Here is a 12,853-nt window from a genome sequence, read left to right on the forward strand (position 1 = left end):
TTAATCTTCTGCCCCCTCCCTTCTCTAACCCGCCACCCACACATTGGAGTCAGTCACATCAAAGGTTCACATCCTCATCATAGTCTCCTGGGTGGGGCTCGTGGCTCTGCTTTAATCATTCGCACATTCTAAGTGAGATAGCCGCTCCTGTGGAGAGGTCCCCTACTGAGACCATCCATATTTCTGTAGCTGAATGGTGAAAATACTGCAGGGCTATTGACTGGAGGGTAATCCACATGTTGCTATTGAGCATGTTGACACATTAATTTTCTTAAAATATACAGCATCATATTTTACTGATTTTACAGTAATATTCTTGAACTCCGCTGCCTTTTCTTTTTACTTTTCACTGCATAAAATCCTCATACATATTCATCTCTTTGACCTTTCTTTAGAGCTGTGTGGCCTTTGTCATCTGCTAGTTTTCTGCATTTCTTTCACTTGATTATGTTGATATTTTTGCACAAATTTGCATACCAGTGTTGGTTTGGTCTGAGCTGCAGGGGGAAACAAAGATTCTGAAGCTGAAGAACCTGCGTCCTCAGGACTACGCCAACTACAGCTGCATCGCCTCTGTCAGAAATGTGTGTGGGATCCCTGATCGGAGCGTTATATTCAGACTCACCAATAAGACAGGTACTCTAGGAACATTGACTTTTTTTGTACGCTAAGCAGAATATACACAAATGTACATGTTTAGTTATTGAAAGCAAAATAGCAACATTCCAAAATGTTCTTAAATAATTGTAGAACAGATTTGGAAACATACAGATGAAGTGCTGCACAGTTCACTTCAGTTATTCTGTAACTGTCATAACTGCCATAGTTGTCCGTCTGCTGCCAATCACTCTCTTCCTCCACAGCGTCCCCGTCTATTAAACTGCTGGTGGAGGATCCTATTGTTGTGAATCCTGGCCAGACGGTATCGCTGGTGTGCATCACCACAGGTGGGGAGCCTCCCCCTGTACTCACCTGGGTCAGCACTAATGAAAGCCTGCCACAGAGGAGTGTGGTAAAAGGGGGCACACTCACATTGCCAGCCATCACGTCAGATGAGGCGGGGGTGTACAGCTGCGTGGCCAGCAACAATGTGGGAAACCCAGCCAAGAAATCCACCACCATCGTGGTGCGAGGTGAGAAGTCACGACTGCGTGACCAGATTTATGGGACCAAAAAGTGTTCAGCAGCATTATACAGATAAAGGGGAAAAAATATTTTCAAGCTGCTCTTTATATGAGTAACACAGGAGGCAGGTGAAAATCTGATCTGCTGTACCTCATTCAAGAAATGACAATATCAAAGTACCCCTTGTTGCATGCTTGTCATATTGAGAGTTCACATCAAAGTGGATACACAGATGGTGAAGGGCACTTTAGGTTGTGTATCTGACATGTGAGAAGTACAGTGAAATGATTGAAAAAAAATGACTTTGAAGGTTAACATTCAGGGCAGGTAGTTTTGCCACCAGTAAAGAAAAGCTGTTGTGTTATAAGACTGTCACAGATGTGATGGGATGCTTGAGGAAAATAACATTGATACTCTTTAACTGACTGCTATTACTAATCTGTAGGATTAAGGATGGTGGGCAACATAACAGAGGATGCTAATGCCCTAAATATGAATCTGCACAAACCTCTTTAGATTAATAAAAAAAGATGCATTTCTTAGTAAAAGCCCTACGAACAAACAAACAAAAAAAGCATTCATTCAGGATGATCCTTTATCTTGTTGACATTTCCAGAGAGCATCAAACATACATACACATAAGTTTGAGGCTCAGACATTGAAGTTTTTCAATGAGTTCTTTTCCTTTCGTCTCGGAGATCATGGCACAGCTCCATCATTAGGTCGTTTCTATGCTCAGCTTGTCCAGGAACCTTTATTTATGCATCCATATACTCCCTGGAATGAAAATAAAATTATCTACAAATCATTTCTTATGGCCCCTGATAGAAATAAACCCTTTGCTGTGATGTCAAAATGCCCATATAGTTGAGGACTTAAGAAGTGAGTGGCTTATTTCACAGAGAAGGTGGCAGGTGTCCTATGGGAGCAAATAAGTGAGAGCTGGCAGTCATTCTCAAATGGGATATTGGTTAAAAAAAAAAAAAAAAACCCTCCTTAAGCATATTCATGTACTGGTTCTCATCAAGTTGTCACGATTAGAGCTGTGCATGGTCCTTGGTATTTAAAGAAAAACAACAAAAAAACATCAAATAAGACAAATATGTATTTTTCTCTTTGCCTTAATGGCCCAAATAACACACGGCTATCGATTTGTTATGCAGTTCAGAACTTCATGAAAGAACAATTCTTTTATTTTCCACAAACAAATAAACAAACTGCTTAACAATTCAGATTGCACAAGTTGCAACCAATTGGCTTTATAAAGCTATTTTTAAAAGTCAAATACAGCTTGCTAGTGCTTTGATTCTGCCATCTTCATTCTCTGTTAGCTCTTACATTTAATACACAAGAACCGGTGCTCTGCATTCTTGATTTATCATATTCTTCAAATAACTTTAGGTGTAAAAGGCAACAGTGCATCTACCGTGGAGAAGAAACACTCTTCAGCAGCCTTGTGTATTTGCCTACAAGCCAAAAATCAGAGTGACTCACTAATTTAAAGCAGATGTTTAAACAAAAGGTGATCAGATAGAGGAGGTGGTAAATAAATAATAGTCAATTTGTCAGACATCAGACATCTTAGTGTAAATCAGGGGTGAAAACTAGCAAGTCCATAAATGACCCAATAAATCAATATTTGACAAAGCAAATTAAGGATCAATAAGAAAGAGAAAATAAAATGAGTTCATTGCTTGTCAGTGCAGTTGGTGAATCATTAGCTCTAGACAGATACTTAAGAACAGTGTGTAGGAAGTTAAATGACTTCTAATCAACCAGAAAACTCCTCCTTGTGTGTGACAATACATTACGAAGAGCAAATGTTGGATCAGCGTATATATAAGACATCTCTATTTCACTTGGACATTGGGAGATTTTCATCACCAAAGTGAAGCAGAAAGGAAGACTAACTTAAATGAACTAGGCATGTGATGAGAAACACTGTCGTCCATTAAAACATCAGTGATGTCAAAGTGGATTTGGACTATGTACTATAGATACTATAAATGATATCAAAGCCACTGTTTTTTATTATATTTATGTGACAGACTGATAGAGTCTGCTGGGAAGGAGGGGTCTGTCTGACATCACTAATTGACAGGAGATGAGTTCAGCATGTTATCACATATCTCAAGATCGCTCTCCTGAGTCTGATGAGCTGTCACTGATGCAAATGCAGTTTTGAGATCAGCGCGCACCAGAGGGCGAGTTAGAGCCGCGCTATGCTCAAATTTATGACAAATTTTACTACACCATTAATAAGCATATGGTTTATAAAACAACAGTGCATACTTAAGCACAACATACTCCATTTGAACTGGTGTTAAGTTTGCAAACTCACTCAAAGACATGTTTCATGAAGGTGAAGATACATGCCTTATTTAGTGTGTCAACATGAATAATGCACAGAAAATGTTATTCTGCTCTGTGGTGGACTTTTTAAAACCAAACTATGTCCGTGTGATGCATCCTTAATTAGAATAATTTCTCCATTGTTTGTCAATGCTTTTTCTCTATGTTTGTGGCATTTTCCCAACCTGATCCTGTTACTGAGTATGTCACGCTGCATTAAAACAGCTCATCACACATTTCCTGTAGTAAAGGCGACTTTCACCAATATGTCTCCCATAGTTCTAGTTTGTGCAGTACATCGATATGAATGGGATTAAACCTCCTTCTGCCTTTGCTGGATTAAAATATCTCTATGCTTCTAGCTTTTTCACTTTAGATGATGCCATCTAATCTAACGCTGTTCATGGTAACTAAATTACAATGTAACAATGTTGGAATTGAGATAAGCCTTTGCTTTTTGTTTACCTATAAAACATGTTATTTATTTTGTGTTTGACTAGATTTATAATGGAACTATACAGTATATACCGTGCAAACCCCATTTCCAGAAAAGTCGATACACTGCGAATAAATGAAAAACAGCGTTTTGCAGACCATTTCAAACTTTTTTTTTTTACTGTGTAGAGTACAAAGACATGCCAGCAACATGTCTGAAAAAGGTTGTGACCGGGGCAATGAAAGATGATAGAAATTACTCCACTAATGAGATTAATTGGGAACAGGCCAGTGTCATGGTTGGGGGAATAAAGCCCAGATATAGGGATCGTACAAGCTTTCTTTTTCTGTAAAAGTTCCATGAGCACGAAGTTCAGCAATTTAGGAATAATATAAAATGTCAAATAATTAGAACATTTCATAATTTATGTGCGTACTATAATTCATTTAAAGAATCCAAAGAAATCTGTGTACAAAAGAAGCGCGGCAATAAAACAATATTTCTTGGCAGCAGAAAAAGCGGACACAATGCTGTATGGAAATTACTACATTAAAATCATCATCTAAAAGTCCTAACCACTGAGTGTGGTTTTTGGCTGCATCCACAATCTCAAGTGAAAACTCTGCAAAAGTATGCAAAGAAACGTAGTAAGATCCAGAAACACTCCAGTTCATTTCAAATGGACTGAGGTAAAGTGTAAAAGTGACCTGTGGTCTGTCAAGTCAAAATTTCAAAAGCCAGCAACTGTGATGGTGTGTGATGTCTTTTGTGGCTATTTCAGCAACACTATGGCAAAGCACATTCTTGACACATTACATCAGCTCTGCAGTAATTCTAAGAATAAAAAGGTCCTAAGCTGACCCCCTGCAGTCTAGACCTGTCACCCATTGATAACATGGTGAATTATAGAGTAGAAAATATGGCAAAGGAGGCGCCATACCGCAACAGAAAAAATATTGTTTTGTAAGTAGTATTGTAAAATAAGAATAGGAATTATTATTATTATAATATCAAAATTTTAAAAATGTGTTGGTGGACTCATAGATGATAAATGGGTTTTGAGACATTTAAATTTTGTATTTCTTTTAATTGTGTGTAACACAACAGACAGTACGGTCGCTCCACTGGCAACATTTTACTGATGTGATACTTTGAAGTGAAGAGAAAAGGAAAATTGCAAGAGGATAAGCCAGGCCTCAGGCTAGAGCCAGGCAGACCTTTAGATGCTCTTTGTGTATGTGTGTTTGTGTGTACACAAACGAGAGGCAGACTGCAGAAACAGACAATGTCTGTGTGTTGTTAGAATATCTTGAATACAAAACAGTCTTTAATAGTTCAAAATCAAGGATGCCAAACTGCTGTGCCAGTTGGAGCATGATGCATGTATGTGTGGCCATGAAATCTGCAATGGTTGGAATTATCAGCGTATTTTAGAGAAATGCTGGTCGTCAGCCTCTTTAAGATTTTGTTGATATTAATTTGGTTCTGCTGCACTGACTTTATTTTGCATGTATTGCAGGGTCACCCTGTGGCCTCATTGTTGCCGATATCAGCTTGTTCATTTTTCTCTCCAGTCCTTGAGAAGCCCTTTCAAACTGCTGTTGCCAAAGGGGGTTATGTGTGTGAAAACACACATCACTCCCCAGCAGATGGTCATTTCTGTGGCCATACTGTCCTTCCAGGGCTTGGCCATCTCCACAGCCAGCCCAGCAGGCCACCGGCTTCAGAGCACCCTGATGACAAGATCCTTTTTATGGATTGAGGGTCTGCAACACGTCTACAAATGCAGGTCAACACCCTGCTTCCCGTGGCCACTTGAGTCCATTATGTCCTCAACAGAGATGCCAGTTTGTGATATATTTGTTGTGGCAATGCAAAGATACTGTGCGCTGGTTGTTTCTTCCTTTCTCCTGTTGGGTATCACATATGATGTGGCAGCTCACACATGGAGACCTGGTGTATTGGGACAGAACTGTCTAAAGATGGTGTTGCTGAAATGGGCAGCTGGCCTGCCATTTTGTTTTCATGTCTCCATGCGCACACACACACACACACACACACACACACACACAAAGCTGACATGTGTTTCTCGTCTTTTTCCTCTGTGTGATGTAGAGAAATGAGCATTGCTGTAGCTATCAAAGATTCAGAATCAAACGCAGCTGCATTGTTGGATTTTCTCAACAATTCCTTCAGGAGCTACCTGACAAATTTAGGTATGAGGCTTTTACACCCAAGACATCCATCATTTCAACTTGCTTATGTAGAAACAACTAATTCCTCAAATCCACAGTGGTACGCAGATTCAAGCATAAATACAAAGTCAAACACTGCACACACTAGCTACCATTCACACTTTGTAACTTTGATTGCAAGCTTGCTGTTATTTATGGAGAAGCAAAAATGCAATCTTTTTCAGAGTGAGCTTCCCGCTGTTTATATTTAGACTGTTTGGTGGGGAGAAAACAATCATGACATGCCTTGTAAAAACCTGGCTGTCAGCATGTGAATCAACATGTGAATGACCCTTATCAAATTTGCTTTGGAATAAATTCTGGTTGAAAGCTGAATATATTTCCATTCATGAATGCCAGATTTAATGGCTGGCTGGCCAGAACTGGCACAGGCATGCCAGTCTCCTGGGCTGTGGCCCTAAGGACGGTGCTTCTGTGTGTGTATTTGTATGTAAGTGTGCCTGTACATGGGCTCGTGCCGGTTTTGTTTGTGTATTCGGCGCTTGTTTGTGCAAGTGAATTGAAGCCGGGGATCAGCCTGAAGGTTCAGAACACCATTTAAGGCTCCGTTTTTTTCCTACCAAAGATCGGACATGTGTGAATAACCATGATATCGTAGGGCTGCTGATGCATGTGGAATGTAGTGGTGCTAATGTGATGATGCATGGAGTGATAATAGGGAAATGAAAGGTGTTTGAATGCTAGCATAGATGCGTGTGTGTGTGTGTGTGTGTGAGCGAGTGCGTGAGTTCCTTGTGTTTTGAACCAGACTAATGCCCGTTGTCCTTTTTATGTTTAACCTTGAGCGGAGCAGATGAGGCAGACGAGAGTGGCAGTTAGAGAGACATCCATCTGGCTCTGAGAGATGAGATCAACTTCACACGCTGATATTCTCGGCAAGAATGAATGCAGAGCACAGTATGATGCCCACTGAGAGACGGACAGACAGGACTGACTAAAAAATGAGATGGACTGATGGGTAGAGAGGAGGATAATGATTCACAGTGAGAGAGTAGAGCGAGACAGGTCTTTCTTCTCTAGCAGACAAAAGCAGAGAGAATGCACCAGTGAGAATGAGGGGAAAAACATGTTCAAACGTATTCTTCTTGCGGTCGCTGCATGTGTGTGTGCATATAAGCAACGCGTTGTGTTTTTGTCATTATGTGTCTACATATGTGCATGTCACAGTCGGTATGTCAGTCTTGTGTGTACTTTTGTCCTGTAAAGAAGCTCCCCTGAGGTGGTATTGTAATCCAGCCGTGTGACATGAGCTCTCTGTAGAAGAAGGACTCAGCCGGGGCTTTTCTCTTTGTGTGATTATCTGTGCTTTTCGTGTACAGGCCAGCCATTATTCCCACAGGCTATTAAAGCTATAGAGAGTCATAGAGGCTCACAGTAGGCAGAAGCTCCTCAGCTGTAGTTTAAAAAAGAGAATACGGGAACACTGTAATGGGTACGGTAATGATCTGAAAGAATGCTTCTTACAATCCACTGCATCACCGCTGAACTGCATGCGATCTCTCAAGCTAAACATCATACAGGAAGCAGAATGCAAATGTAGGCAGAAGCAAAAGCTCAGCTTTTATCTATTGATATGAAGAAAGTAACTCCTTTAAGAGTCCGTATAGTCTGTGTTTTATGCCTTGGCAAGTTGCCACAGCTAAGGTTCAATGACAGGAAGCTCTGTTGATGATAAAAGGGAACCAGCTTCTGAAATTCATCAATAATGCATGCAGAATTTGTTTGTATGTATGTTGACTTGTGTTTTTTGTCCCAGCACTTGTGATGCTGTCAGTGCTTATTAAAATAAGGCTATATTTACTACAGTGGTACGTGGGATGTTTGGGAGCTTAACTTTTACTTATCAGACCTTGCTTAAATGACAGTTAACAAAACAGATACCACATGAACAAGTGAATAAACTTTTGTATGTTGGCTTAATTCAACTAAATGGCTTAATTCAACTTTTCAACTTAATGTTAATCTTTGAGGCAACAGATAATGTGAAATTACTTCAGCTGTGTTAACTGTTGGAAGGATGGGGACACCATCATGTGAGGTACAGTGGTCAATCTATTACGATGATAAAATAGGTTACCTGCATCTTGTGTGTTTTGTTTGGCTAAAATGTTTAAATTGTTTGAATTTGATGGAGATGGGGCAAGTATGAGGATACATTCCTCTGCTGAACTACTATTCTGTCACAACAGGTTTCAGAATCATGGCTGAAAGTCAAAACACAGCCTTCACTTCACCAACAGAAAGGCAACATGGGCCACAGCAATAAAAACTCAACACTTCAGCTTCACATTCTCTATAGTGTCATTGTTGTCTCTGTATCTTTAACAAAGCTCAAATTTGTATCTAAACAGTGATGTAACACTATATGCTTTATACAGGTTAGCATGAAAGTGGAAATTTGAACTTGGAAATGTTTTGGTAGTTTGACAAAAGCAACAAAAACTCTTTTTCCAGAATGTGGTTCATTTTTATACATAGAGCAAAGTAGGAAGTCAGCATGTCAGGCTATGATCTTACATATATATTTGCTTGTCTCAAACTTATTTGGGTTTTATCATTAGAATTCTATGTGCAACTATGTGAAAATATGTTGTCACAATACAGATGATGAACAAACACATTAAAATCTTAGTGTGTCTGATCTCTGGATTTCTGAGTTCTAGCAACTAATACTCCTTTCTGCTTGCCCCTAATTTCAGGGGGTTGAACGAAACATTATTTCTTTATTTTAGCGTAATTTAAAATAAAACATTTTTACTTGCAGCTGAATGGAATTGAACAGCCAGACGGTACTGAATCACCCCAAGGTTTCACACTACAATGTATGTATCTTGATGTGAATCAAGTCATCTTAGAGGAATAGATGAAAACGCTCCTTATTTGCCATGGAGATAAATTTGAGCTCACATGTCAACAATCTCTATTTGCTCTTGAAGACTGTTGATGAAGACTGTTTCATACTGCTGAAAGCACTGGAAAAACTAAATAAAAAATTGTACTTTGAGTTTAGATAGATTTTCTTAAACTTACATAAAAGCACAAAAGATTTTTGCAGGTCTATAGTAATGAATACCTCAAGTGTTCATGATATACTAAACATATAGTGCTTACAAACAGTACTGTATGCTCATACAAACAATACTGTTCCAAGATATTCATGATGTGGTGGTAGTTATGTAACAGTCATAATAGACACAATTTACCTCCATAGGAAAAGGAAAAGTTCTGCCTCCAACCACAGTTAAAGAATTATGTGACTTTTGCAAAGAATCGGTTTTCAGATATGTCAAAGTAAGAGCTACAGTGTCATCACCCAATAAACTCTACTAACTTTGCACTTGTCACCTCACATATTCACCACAGTCCCCTTTTAAAATACCTCCAGTTTTAGATTTTCTCACATGCATATGGGAGCAGGCACCATTATAGTCACTGCAGCTGTCCAGCAATATTTCCTACAGCCAGCCGAAGTAATGCCCACTTATCGGTCTTGTACACAAATGTAGTCGATTTACAGAAATGCCTATTTGCAATTCAATATTTATGGTCAGATAAAATGACAGGGAAGGAAGTTCAAGTGTGGAGGAGGCAGGTAGAAGAACCAATTCTGAAATATGCATGAGTGCACATACCAAATTTTGATGTGAACCTGTGTGCGGAAATGAGGGAAGGCTGAGTCACCACAAGGAGATGTGTGGCAAAAGTATGGAACAGGAAAGTAACTAAGATTTAATCAGACATTTTTACTCCTGGTTTGACTCATTGTCAAAATCTGTGGCTGTGGAATTTATATCTAAACTGATTTTCAAACTCGAATGTTCCTTTGCTCCTTGCCGATTTTATTTCTTAACACAGCTGAAGCCTGAATCTTAAAGGGCAACTTTACCAATCTTCAACTAGCTCCCCTTGCCTTTAGTTTAGGGTGTAAATATACAATAATGGTTTTAAACTTCTCTCTGACTTCCCTATATTAAAATATCTCTCTTCTTCTGCCTGAAAAATGCCTTCAGCTGACATCACTTGGAGGAATCTTCATTTCAGATTATGTCATCTTGTTGCTCACAGTATGGAGGTTGTGATCATGGTCACCTTGCTTTTCTAGAACTCCACCAGATGATATTATCTCCTAATGATGTAAAACTCCTGTAAAATTCCTGAATGTCCTTAAAATCTACATTTTAACCGAATGTGCATTTGAAATGTTAATTTTAAGTAATTGTTTGAGTGTTAAACTTTTTCTTTTTAATTTAAAGCTGTTGTTTCCCCCTTATTGTGTGTTTTTTTTTAAATCTAGTCTATCTTAACATGAACACCATACTGAAAGTCAATATTTGATTATCTTTCCCACATTTAATGCAAAAACAAATCAAGATATCAAAGCAATAGTGGGTTTCTGTTGCAAGTGATAAATCAGTGATTCTGGTGCTACAGATGGCCACAGCCATGCAGAACAGTCAGTTGTGATAAATCCTCCCTGATGCATTACAATCAGTAAATCATCTTTTTCAATCTTCTGCCTTTTCATGGTGGAGCAGGCACAAGTGTCGATACGCAGACTGGTGATTAAGGGCGTTTCTACTTTATTCATGACTAATTGTGGGAGTGGAAATAAAGCTTGTGCATGTGCGCCCATTTCTATGACTGGGATTTGTAAAGCAGGGCCAGGTGTGTGTCTTTCTACATTTGGTAAAATAAATGCTTATGCATATTCCTTTCTGTGAATACACACAGCTTTAATCATCTGGCCACTGGTCCTTCTATCTTTTTAGTTTGACAGCGCACTATTCTTTATGAAGCGATGAAAGATGATTTTAAACCATTTGACATTTTGGGAGACAACGTTGCTTGATGCTTTGGATGACACCTGAGAGAAGCCTTGAAGCACACAGCTTATTATGAAGGCAGCACAGAAACCAATGATTATGTCCTGTTTTGCTCTAAGTTATTTTTTCCTTTTTCACTGAGGTATTAATGCAGTTAGTCAAAAATCAGGATCATTTAAGGATTATGAAGTGAATATCAAATAGACATTTACAAAAAAGGGTTCAGTCAATTCTGATGAAACACACACTTGCAACTTTTTGAGACACAATTAACACTAATCAAGGATTGGTGCAGATCTCGTCGTGGCTGCAGACATTCATCTTAAGAATTGTAATATGAGCCATGTACTTACAGTGGTACACCTTGATTAGTGCCCATGGGGCACTTAAAAGTTTGATTCATGCCATTCTGGAGCATGGAAAACTTATTTACACAGCTTCAAGTCCAGTTTGTGGAACAAAATACTCTTCTTTAGCAGGCCAACTTTGTGTTTTCTGGTGAAAACATCTGTGTGTTGTTAGATAAATTTTCAGTTTAGTATTTACTTCTAATGATCATGTTAAATTAAGGAATATCTAAAGCGTAAAATTCACCACTTTTATGAGTATCACGATTTAGACTTTATTTGAGATGTAGCTGTTGTATTGGTGAATGGACAGCTGATACACAGCTGTTACAGGTGATTTGTTTTGATAGGAAATGAAAGGGGAGATGTGTTACACATTATTATCATAGCAATGCACAGTTTTTAAATTCAATTTAGGATAGTAAAATGGGATAGACTTTAAAATCAAAATACAGTTTGCTGACTTTCAAACCTGAATAAATTATCCAAGTTCACTTTATTTCAGATTACACTTAAATATGTTCTTCTGAAAGTACATAATCCATTCAGCCATATACACTATATAGTAGTTGCAATGAACTGTTGCAGCCAAGCTCTGCACTGTATAATAGTGAATTTGTAATGAGGCCATCGCACACTGATTACAGGCATATCTGCACCTGCTGTCAATGAAGTGCCATAACTGCTGTGGAGAACTATTTATTCAGCCCTAACTACAAACATTTTTTTTTTCCAGATTGTTGACAATTATTTGTTTGGCTGGTTTACACTCCCTTTGTTGCCATTCACAACATTTACCCCTGAAAGAAATGCCACAGTCAACTGAAGAGGCTGACCTGTGTTCATTCATCTGACAGACAGGTTCATGAACAAGATTAAATTTGGCCTTAGAGCTTCACCCAGTAGCTGGATCTGTGATTGTTAAATGCCTTTTTTAAGTTGCGAAAAGAATATACTAGAGCCAGAGGAATGGAAAGGAAAGTAAGGCAGTTAATCCAAATGTTTATCCGCTGTCACCTGTGACAGCACGGTGACTCATGCGGATGTGTGGATGAGATAATACTTTCTTGAGAAGCAGCTACCAACGCTGCTGAGGATGTCACTGAGACACAAAAGCCTTTTCAAACTGTCAAGATACAGCTACAACTGTGTCTCAAGATGTTTTTGCTTCCTGATGGTAAAGCTGGTTTGTATTATTTTTATATCTATAAAGGTCACAGATATATGCTCTACACCATATTATGCTAATTGCAACAGTTTCCATTCCAGTACTATTGAATTATATCCAACATGATTGATAGGCATTGTGCTTGGAGAATAGGAATATATAGGAAACAAAAATGAGTGCAAATGCACGGTGGTATTTGTGAGCATTATTTGTCAGTGTTGACATGATTGTAATATTTGCATCTGACACGCGTCAGAAATACGATTCTCTGGCTGCCTGATTTCAAGCGCAAGGAGGAAGATCATGTCAAGGAGGTGTGTGTCACTCATCTCTCTCCTGAATGTGCA

General features: G+C 38.8%; 1 protein-coding gene across 5 annotated transcripts in view; it reads left to right on the forward strand.

Moving 5' to 3' along the window:
• LOC137102594 (MAM domain-containing glycosylphosphatidylinositol anchor protein 2-like) overlaps positions 1-12,853 on the forward strand; it is a 169,081-nt gene that overhangs the window by 82,841 nt on the left and 73,387 nt on the right. For 3 of the 5 annotated variants that reach the window (XM_067482260.1, XM_067482262.1, XM_067482263.1), the window contains 2 exons: positions 504-636; positions 864-1,133. In XM_067482260.1, coding sequence (XP_067338361.1) covers positions 504-636; positions 864-1,133 — 403 coding nt within the window. Of the gene's footprint in view, positions 1-499; positions 637-863; positions 1,134-12,853 lie in introns of all 5 variants that reach the window. The other 2 variants (XM_067482259.1, XM_067482261.1) reach the window with 1 other exon arrangement.

This window comes from Channa argus, chromosome 17 (assembly GCF_033026475.1).
Source record: "Channa argus isolate prfri chromosome 17, Channa argus male v1.0, whole genome shotgun sequence".
Classification (NCBI taxonomy): Eukaryota; Metazoa; Chordata; class Actinopteri; order Anabantiformes; family Channidae; genus Channa; species Channa argus.